Source organism: Amia ocellicauda, chromosome 11 (assembly GCF_036373705.1).
Source record: "Amia ocellicauda isolate fAmiCal2 chromosome 11, fAmiCal2.hap1, whole genome shotgun sequence".
NCBI lineage: Eukaryota > Metazoa > Chordata > Actinopteri > Amiiformes > Amiidae > Amia > Amia ocellicauda.
Window position 1 is genome coordinate 14,678,716 of NC_089860.1, and position 11,067 is coordinate 14,689,782.

The following is an 11,067-nucleotide window of genomic DNA, read 5'->3' on the forward strand; positions in this document are numbered from 1 at the left end:
TGATTTCTATGAACTATCAGTGTTCAAATATTGATACTTTATAAATATAGTTTAAGGAACAATATTTAAATGATTTATCAAACACTCTCAACTATAACTAGTGTAAGCTGTGTTAACTGGCAGATCTAATCTGTGCTTTTCTTGGCAGCAGATGACTCTCCGGTTCAAGCAATACAGCAGAGGTTACATCATTTTCAGTTACAACTTGCATCCCCTAAAAGAACATTGATTACTTACAAATATTTATGGAAGGAGTGCATGACTGGTCAATTTACTACTAAGCCTAGTCTTCTGTAAGCTGTACTAGCACTGTTTGAAAGGGTGTAGTTGCAAAGGTTTGAATTTATTATCAATAGCACACACATTTTTTGAATAATTTCAGCTTCATTAACGGTACAACACGATTCCTATTTGAAAAAGGTGTGGATCATAAAATGAATGCCCAAGCTGCTAAAATAACAAATTACATTATTTCTCTTTTGGGATGTTTCTGAGAAAGATATACATAAAAATAATGATAATAGTGACTCTAAATATATAACCTACATTGATAAAGATGTATAAATATATATATATATATATATATGCACTCTACCCTTCTGGACAGTATAATTACCATGGACTATGTAGTAAATCTGTGTGTTTAAGCAGGAGGACACAATGATTCGACAGCCTCGGGAAATGGTAATGCCGGAGAGAGCATGAGATCCAGCAGTCGGGAATTGTGTCTGAAAAGGCTCCTAACGCATACACTTTGAAGCCCGGTTTAGTGGCTGTTCCTTTGACTGCGGTATAAAAGCAGTAGCAGGAGCATGCGATGGATCAGACTGCCTCCCCATTGTTGCCTCTGCAGGTCAGATACCCCCAGACTGAGGCCTGCATGCTGATGAGTCAGGCAGATGTCCGTGTCCTGCCCCGGTATTGAAGGAATTCTGCCGAGAGACAGGCACAGAGGTCCTTGGGGACTCTGTTTTGGTGTCACATTCTGACAGAGAAACACACATTCATATCATTAACCCTTATATTAAAAAAGCATGCAGATGTCACCGCAGACTCGTGAGTGCATGGCCCCTGTGTATTGGAGACATTTTCTGGATACGACCATACTTTTGGCCCTGACATGACTGGGATGCCCCTTCTCAGCTGGTGCCAGTCCATTGTTGCATATGTATATGTTTTCCTATTTATATATCGTTATGCTTAGCCCCTAATTTAGTTTATTCATACCCAACAGCTGTGTAAAATCAACTGCCTAGCTGAACCTGTATGCCACTGATCTCATTTCTGTGCAGGAGCCACGCAATTTCTCAACAGAGCTAAGCTAAAGGTCCTTCTGGTTTAATATCCAAAAAAATCAGGCTGTACACGGAGTAAAACATATAAGGCTATAAGGAAGGGGTTCACATGTTCTCCTCTTGCTGGTAATCTACCTCATAACCACAACTAGTGGGAAACAAGCATACACTTTCACTGAGTTTTGGCCATGTACTTTTAGGACCGTACATCATTCTTTAAGAGAGAATCTCCAGCCAAAGCTTAATGTCTACAACCCAAATTAAATTAAACCAGGCTCTTCACTAGCACCCCACTCGCTCTGATTACTAGAACCCTCAAAAAGCAAGTCTTAATTTCTTTTTCCCAGTTCCCCAGGTTACCATTCTCTGGGATAAGCTGTTCTCAAGAGTTCCTACGTGCTCCTATAAAGGGTTCAACAGTTTGATAAGTCAGCACAGCATAAAGTGCTCCATAGTACAATTCTCCTACACCTGCTTCTGGTCCCAAGGAAGGATGATTAGATCCATGGTCTAGTGCCAGGACAGAACCATACATTTTAGGGAGTACGGGTGTAGTTCCACTATTGTTGCTATATAATTGCAGTTGTATAGTCAGTTAGTACCCTTTCATTACTGGTGGTCCAGCTCTTTTTGTGGCGACACCTAATGCAAGTACTGTGCCATTGTTTCTCTGTTCCCCTTTTGTCCCGTCGCATTCTTTCAAATGGTTTTTATTTTGGTAAGGGATTGTTTAACACTGGAGTAGGGCTCTTGTTTTAATGTGAGGAATGATCAACATTTTCCAACCCTTTCTTTTCTCTGGGTGTTGAATTGTGTGGGTAAGTGGGTAATAATCTACTACAGCAAATTATTATAATAGTAATTATTTTTGTATTTGCTGATTTTAGAAATAAAATAACACTTTTCCCGAGCTGGCTCTTTCCAAAATGAAATGTGAATTGGATGCTCATCACTGATGGTAATTGTGGTCTAGAGCTTGATCTGTGTTGAAGGAATATATCAGTTGGCACAACGTGTGGCATTTGGTTATAAGAACAAAACTGAAAGCTTCACACAGAGGGGTACATAACAGAGCTATTGAATGCATGATGACTTTATGGTATTCAAGTCATTCAGGTTATGAATGACATGAAAATTATTCAAGCTTGAAAAGCATAAAGTCTGTATGAGAATTAATTTTAAAAAGAAATGTGCATCTCTCCTTAAAAGCGTTTTTTTATAAGAACTGACTCAGGATAAGTGTTGCATTGTCCTTTAGCAAGTTACCTTGTCATACATTAGACACTTCACAGCGTCTAAAGGTATTACCAAACCCCTTGAGGCACTGTTTATTTCGGTATAGGTTTTTCCATTTAGTTTCTAACTGCAAACTATTAGTATTTTTTCCAGCCCTGTCGCTTACACTCTACACTCTAGTAAAAATGGAAAACTTAAGCTCACCACAGCCACAGTGCACACAATGTAACACAATAATTGCATTAACCATCTATTAAAATATGAAACTCTTACTAGTACATAACAAAACTTGAAAATATGAACTGTTTAGATCAATATGTAGTACATTTTGCACAAGGTTCAATTCACACATTCCTGTGTTTTCAATATTTATTCTGATTACCTCTTTTAAATCCAAAGATTCCTCTTAAACCACTAATAAAGCTCAACAGGTGAGATGCAAACTATGGGCAGTCTTTAAAACAGATGGCAGATTTCATGAATGCACCAAGAAAATAATTTTACTACAAAGTAATTCCATGTTACTCATGTATTTACAATTTAACAACTCAACAGAGCTGCAGAGATGATTTTTGTTTTTAACCTTTCAACATTCACCCACACCATTACCTTACTCACCTATCAGAACAACAGGTGACATTTTATCTCATCTATAACTAGAAAGATATATTGAATTTAATTAAAAATCTATTTTGGAGTACACCATTCTTGCTTTACTGCATATTTTCCAACTGCAGTAAAATGAAAAGTGTTTAAGCTAATACCTCCATTTCTAATTCCTTAAAATCATTAAGAAGAACTTTTTTCCTTCATAGTTTCTATCCAAATCTGACAAATTTCAATTATCTCCTTTTTCAACCGTTGTTAACAGTGGCAATTACGGTCTTTAAGACTTTATAATCTTTTCAGAAAGCTGTGAAACGCATCTCCTCATTTCAGCTCTCAAAATCCTTCATTTTGGAAACAAAAACTGAACAAAATGCATTTCTGATCCCCTAAAACAAACCCTCACACTCACTCCTTCGCTCCCCCCACCTCCCCCCCTGCTTTTAACCCATAGCTTTCAGATGCTAAACAAGTGGACATATGGGGAGGAGGTCTTTCTCCTGCCCTCCTAAAGATTCAGATTGTATGACAAATCACGTCCCAGCCCCCCTTCGCACACACTCACCTCTTCAGACAACAGCTTCATTAGAGTGAAAGAAGGAGTTTTTGCAGCCTCGTCGAGTCAAGCTCTGACCCCCTTCCCCTTCTCAATTTCCCTATTGTTTGCCCCGGATTCAAGTTATTGCACTCCAAACCATATGGCTCATTTGAGCTTCTATAAGCGATGCCATCTCTGAAACCTCAAACATTTTGATAGGTGGTGGTTAGGTACAGTACCAGTGGGGGCATTTAGACTGTAACCCACAGGAGCATAATCATAATCATAATCATAATCATAATCATCATAAAAGGCAATATAATGATGAAGATGGAAAGTAGACTCAACCACCTCATACTATTCAGCTTGGTGTTCTGGTCAGGTGTCTGCAATCATTTCTTCTATTGAGTCTTTTTAGCTCTGCTAGTTCAATACATTTGCTACTAATGTGACATGTATCACAAAGTGTGTACTGTAACAACTTTGATGATATTTTTACGGTTGCTGAATGTACCTTGGAGCAAATTAGCCACACTTGTTTCTAAACAAGGACATTAGACGAAATGACCAAAGGTGTACCATTTCATTTCGACATTCGATTAATAGAGACAGATCCATAACGAAGGTCAGCTCTCCAACACCATGAACATTAACGTTCAGACATCTTATAGTACGTATATGTCTGGAAATCAAAACTAAATGCACTTACATAACTGGTTCTACCCAGAAATATTTTAGATGCAGTCTCCCCTTCAGACTTATGCAGCAGAAGGCATTATTGTGTCTTTACTGTACCTTTTACATATTGGGCTTAGCTATTACGATAATTCCAAACAATGATAATAAATGATCATAATGATACTGATAATAATAAGAAAAAGAAGAAGTAGTAGTAGTAGTAGTAGTAGAAGAAGAAGAAGAAGAAGAAGAAGAAGAAGAAGAAGAAGAAGAAGAAGAAGAAGAAGAAAGAAATTGTGTGTTACATTGTCTTTCTTGTTAACGTGTACACATCCCTGAATGCAGAGGACTGGACTGGGAAGGGTATACTGTCCCCTGCAGAGTCCACTTGACCTGCATGACCTCCCTGATATGGGACTACCTTGTCCATCACACCTCTCCCAATGGATTTCTAGTTTACTCTTGTGTTTGGACACTACAATACTTTTATCTCGGCCTAATGCTTTCTTGCACGAACTGGAGTAATTGCTATACAGCAGTAATATCGCAAGTTCAGCACTTCGGACAGCTCTTAATAAAACCGGTCTACGGGAGCAGCTGTCAATCCATTTTCTTGGAGCAATGGGATGCAACATGGACCTCCGTCTCTTGAGGTTACAGGGAAGGTACATCGATAATATCGGTTTATGTGATGTGGACATTGTAATTGCTTTATCGGACATGGCATTGTGAACAGTCTTATGTAAAAATGTTATATCGATACACACGCCAGCTTGGTGGATGACTTTTTAGAGACTTGTTGGATGAAAACAAAACAAAAGACATTGAAAGGGTCAATAACAATAATAATAATAATAATAATAATAATAATAATAATAATAATAATAATAATAATAATAATATTTTTTAGAAAACGTGACTATGTGTAATATATATATATATATATATATATATATATATATATATATATATAATCGAACTAGTGAAACTGAGAATTAGATCCTGGAGACACACGTAGTTACCACAAAAGAGTTGGTTTCCATCCTTGTTGTAAGCATGGACTTTGTTTTCTTTTTCTCTTTCTAATGCCTTTACAAAGATGAAGGGCAGCTTTTAGATGGTGGAGAGCTGTATCCCGACACAATTGAGGCACTGGAGTAAGGAATTAATTACCATTCAGAAGTAATGGCCCTATTCTGCCCTGCTTGAGTTTTTTTAAAGCAAGAATAAATAAGGAGAAAAAAAGTATTGTGGTTGCAGCTCTTCTACAACACCAAGGGAAGGGATTATTCCAGGGATTAACATCTGAAAACTCCTATCAGACTTTCTGACTCAAAGATCTTTTGCGGACGGTAATCGCATTAAAACCCGAGGATTAATGCTGTGCAGAAAGCCAAATTGAATTTTAAATCAAATTAAATAAATAGATACGAAATAAACTGAGGAATCCACCGCCCAAGAATGGAGAAAGTGTATCCCCGCACTTTCTTTGCGCCAATTCAATAGGAGAATTACAATTCTGAAAATCCCCCCCTTTTTCTTCTTCCCGGGTATTTTGTTCTATACTTAATGTAGGCAAGAAGGACAGACGTGAATCAAGCACCTGCCATGCAAATCTATCCAGCTTTCTCCCCTTGCGTTAATCACCTTTGCAACAGGCTGCGTGGTCTATATATTTCAGAAAATATGTACATATGCAAACGCCTATAATTTATACAAAATGCAATATGCACGATACCGAAATAAGAAAGGTATACAAACACACAATAAAGGAAATATTAGAAGCAATTCACTTGTGTGCAATTTTAGACGCTTTGCAATGTCAAGAAAAACGCATAGCAAAGTTTGTTCTTGTTTTTTTTTAAGACGTCTAACAAGGATTAGACTTTTCTCAGAGTAAGTCGATGGTTTATTTTTCTCACGTGTTTCTATATTGAAATGCAATCACATCTCGTGCACTTGTGTCTAATCCCATCATTGCGTCTCCCAGGCAACCCCTCTCAAGTGTGCACTGCGAGTGTGCATTGCCAGCCCCTAGATTGCAAATTCGCCAACATGCACTATCACTAGCCCAGCCCCTAGCCCGTGTCATTGAACTCTAGCCATCTTGTAAAACTGTTACTTTTATCACTTTATAAGGCCAATAAGCATGCCTGGCGAGAAAGCCTCTAATGCTCAAACTAATAAGAAAATAAGCAATCAAGCTGCTGCTGGTCTTTGATGTTATTGCTAACACGTTGGTGTTGTAATAATAAAATTGATATCCGCATTTCGCCCAAATCCGATGTTTTTGTGTAAAGCCTTCCTTCCTAGTATACAGTATTTAAAGATTTATCCGGGGGGTCTTACATATATGCATTCTGCCTCCAACCCGTTTTCAAGAGGTGCTAGACGTTTCCTTCTCAAATAGCTCCAGATGTCCTATACTTCCATTTATATGGGCCACTACAAAACTGCCGAAAGAAAAAAACAAACAAACAAACAAAACTAATGGTAATTCTGCATCTATACATACAGCAAATAACCTTTTCTACAAGGGAATGGCAAATACCTTTCATACAGGAGTGTAATAACTTGTATTTGAATAATCTGAAACATTTATTTCCAACATGAACACTTTTTATTGATTTTTAAATGCCATGTTCTGTTAACAAAGTTTAAAAAGTCAGCTAGTAGACGAGAATAGATTTCTGCTTTAATTCGATAGTCACGTAACTATTTTCTTTCATTCTTTTCATTCTTTTCCTTTTTTTTCTAATAAACGATTATAAATATAAAACGAGTGAACACCCAAAGTACAAAAATGCGACAGAAGCGGCGTGTTTTGTTCACGCTGTGAGGATTTGAATGAGAATAATGCCATTGGACTGTAACAGAGAGAAAGACTGAGTGACAAAAGCACGGAGGAGCAGAGTTTGGACGAAGGACAAGGCGCATAGAAGTGAAAAGAAGTGAGGGGACACGTTTACAATGGAACAATTCACCTTCTAATCGCTTTGATATATTATACATGCCTGGAGACTCTAAACATTGTGTAATTATTTATAAATGACTGTCCCCCACTCTCACTATTATACCATAGGGAGAAAGGCGCTGCAGGTCTCTCTCCAAACTATTTCTAAATAGTGCTCCCACCCTTTTTTGTCAAAAGGAGAAGGAGATGCTGGAAATTGAATAAATGGAATAATTAATGGAGAATTGTATGGCTGTCTCATAAAAATGTCTTTAAATTAACTAAATAAAATTACTTAATGCAGGGGCTTAATGTGCTGGTTCCTGTGGTTTGAGATTTGATGGTGCTTGGCGAAATTGCATGACTTGATTTCCGAGAAGTTTCAAATTCAATTTTAAGGGGAAGAATTAATTTAGTGATCAGAATCCAGGAGTAGACTGTTTGCAATCCTATATACGGTTTCACACACTTTTCGTATAAAATTAAACAAAAATAGAAATGTTTAAGGTGTTAAAAATACATATTGGCAATCAACGGAAATGTAATTGCTTTATGGTAATAAAGCCCGTAATTGTGGTCCTGTCACATCTTTAAATATGTATTAAGTAAATGTACAATGCAACAATAAAAAGTTCATTATTCATGCATGCATAATTAGTATTATTTACTTGTATATTTGTTGTAATACAAATACATAACATTAATTATAAATATGTATAAATTATTTCGATATATCCTTTGCTGAGGTTGAAATTAAGAGTATTGAATTTAAAATTATTTACCGACAACGAAACCTTTTTTTTTTTTTGTAAATAGATTTAAGAGAGCAACAAAGAACAAAACAAACAAAAACTAAAAACTAATAATGCATAATTAACAGAAATTCTATGGATTGACTTCAACGTTAAATTCCCAGTTATGTGCATTTTGTCATTTTGTGGATTATAATGTTAGCACGATCCAGGTCCAGCAATATGGGCACAATGCCTGTGTACAAAGTGCCCGTCAGCAATGGGAAAGTGTGCATAGTATCTTACAACTTGTGAGAGGAGTTGCAGATGCGTTATTAGAAAGTCTTGCCAGCTGCACAAAGGTGTGTGGGATTTAAAGAAAGGACTCCCCCCGCTTCATCTGGAGTGTGCCTTTACCTCGGGGGCTAATCACTTCTGTCCTTCCGTCGTCTTATCTTTTCATTTTCCTCCTGAGGTTTAACTCTGGGTGGGCGTGGTCTCCGGCCCGCTGACAGCAGCAGCGCCGTTCGCGTGGCCGGCCGCGCTCCTCGGCGCCCATTGGCCGGCGCTGATTACAGGCACGCTTCGCGGGGTGAACAAACAACGGGCATAAATTATGCTAATGAGATGGTTGTGCGGCACGGGGCAGACCTGATGCGACTCATTCATCCATCCTTCACAAAAAATGCCAAAGAGAGGGGGGTATAGCCATTGTTTCACCAGGGTATATAAGGCATCTGACGCCAGTCGTGTGCCAAGCTCACTTGCTCACACGAGTTGACTGCAGCAGGATCAAGACCAGACGCGTGCCTTTCCTTCAAGATCCAAACTTTTTTTTTTCCTCCCACTTTGGCTCCTTGCAAGACACTTGCACTTCCACCTGCTACAAACTCTGACAAGGTAGGTTTTCTCTGAATCTGTGCCTGCGAATGCAATTGCTTCTGATAGACCTATATTCAACCACTGTCTTTTATAGGACGTTTTGCTCATTCTGTCTTTTTTGCTCTATTTTGCAGCTCAAAGAGAATGTCCACCACAATGGAAAACATGTACTCCGACTTGGATAACTCCAGTTGCGACCTGTCCTACACGCACACGGATGACGAAGACTCGGGCAGCAGTATGCTGTCCAGCTCCCCGTCCTCCTCCCTCGGACAGCCCTGTTCACCTGATGACGGCCCAGAACCGCCCACCTCAGGGCAGAAGAAGAGACGGCGGGGCCGGGGCAAGAACGACGGCACCGTGCCTGTGGTGAAGAAGAACCGGCGGATGAAGGCGAACGACCGGGAGAGAAACAGGATGCACAACCTCAACGACGCTTTGGACAAGCTGAGGAACGTCCTGCCAGCCTTCCCGGACGACACCAAGCTCACCAAGATCGAGACCCTGCGCTTCGCCCACAACTACATCTGGGCGCTATCCGAGACCATCAGAATAGCCGACCAGTGCCCAGATAAGACCCGAGACGCCTCGCTGTTGCTCCAAGGACTGGGCTGTGTGGCCGACACCCCGAGTCCCAGCAGCGATGCCTGTTCGTGGATGTCCAGCGAGTCCACCTCATCTTCGCCCTCATATTGCACTTCCACCCCCAGCAGCCCCGCGGCTTCGGACGACTATGGCTTTTTACAGGCAGAGCGCCTGTACAGCTATCACAACTTTGTTCCAAGCATCTATTGAGAACCCACAAGCCTGTGATGTTTCTCAAGCTAATGTGACCTCATGCAAAATGATTATTATGAATAACTGAACGAGTGACGTGGCTTTACAATAGATTATTGAAATTCACCCGTGGTGCATTTAATTACCTTAAAATATGGTTTCCGAGAACCATGTCTTCTACATACAGATATATTTTTATATACGAGGCACTATAGCTGACCCAAACTGTCTTCACTGTTTGCCTTAACTGCAAGTTGTTGTTGTTATTATTATTATTTTTATATACATGTTAGTGCCTGTTCTATCTGTACTTTGCAGACTACACTTCCCTGTGGGTCTTATAGATGGTTCAATATTTAATGCACAAATATTGCAGCACGAGAAATAATTTATATTGCGGGAGTTTTCCAATTGTAGCGTTTCATCTGTACTCTAGTTTTTTCTCCAACGCTATATTTTTGCACTTTTTAAACAAACAAAACAAAAACTCCACTACACACAGAGGGAGGAAAAAAAAACACATTCTTCAAATCTTGACCCAACCTCTATTAAAAGAAAATTAGAATTAAAAAGAAGAAAAGACAGATTTGCTTTTGCAGACCGAGGTGAAAAGTCAATTTTACAATTTGTAGGATGATAATGAAGAAAAACGAGCGTGGAAATTCGGTTTCAACGCCTTGACAATAGTCTGAAAAGCCGTCAAAAGACAAGGATGTGGCCTCATGCATTATGCATTTTGACCCCCCATTATGCATTTTGACCCCCCCAACACTGTGCTGTCTTGCTCTACAGAAAGACTCAATCCTGAAAACGAGGACTTCTTCAAAATTGGTTGCCTACTTCTTTTTTAATTTATTCAACGTGTTGTTTTCATATGAAAATGTATTTTTTATTGTATATAAAGAGATCTATTATATTATGTATTTACCTCAAAGTTTAATTGTGGTGTTAACATTTTGTTTTGTAAAAAAATAAAATTATAACTTTCTAAAAAAACAACAACTTGCTACATGGTCTTTTCATTGATGGTATATAACTGCAGACTGGGAAACGCATAGATTAAAATCAAAATAATACAATGTACCGCTTCACTAAGTTTATTTAAATGTGTAAATGTTAAACAGTTCTTACTATTCAAGTTTTTAATGTTTGGCATTTTAACATTTGTTTATAATTCAATATAATAATAATAATTATTATTAATAATAATAATAATAATTAGTGAGCAGACTACTCTATGGGTATCTGTGTTGGCGTGGCTGACAGAAACACAAAGAAGATTTGACGCATCAATACAATGACGGTTACAGAAAGCCAGGGCAGCAGCAGGTGGATACACTTGTTAATGATAAAATGACCCCCCCTCAAAAT

General features: G+C 38.6%; 1 protein-coding gene across 1 annotated transcript; it reads left to right on the forward strand.

The window, feature by feature from the left end:
- Positions 1 to 8,809: 8,809 nt before the first annotated feature.
- Positions 8,810 to 10,636, forward strand: neurog1 (neurogenin 1). The gene is made up of 2 exons (XM_066716324.1): positions 8,810 to 8,937; positions 9,054 to 10,636. Exon 2 carries the CDS (start codon positions 9,064 to 9,066, stop codon positions 9,712 to 9,714), a length of 651 nt encoding a protein of 216 aa, XP_066572421.1. The 5' UTR covers positions 8,810 to 8,937; positions 9,054 to 9,063; the 3' UTR covers positions 9,715 to 10,636.
- The last annotated feature ends 431 nt before the right edge of the window (positions 10,637 to 11,067 follow it).

Coding starts and splice junctions, on each gene's coding strand:
- neurog1 (XM_066716324.1), top strand. CDS start 9,064: ATGTCCACCACAATGGAAAACATGTACTCCGACTTGGATAACTCCAGT.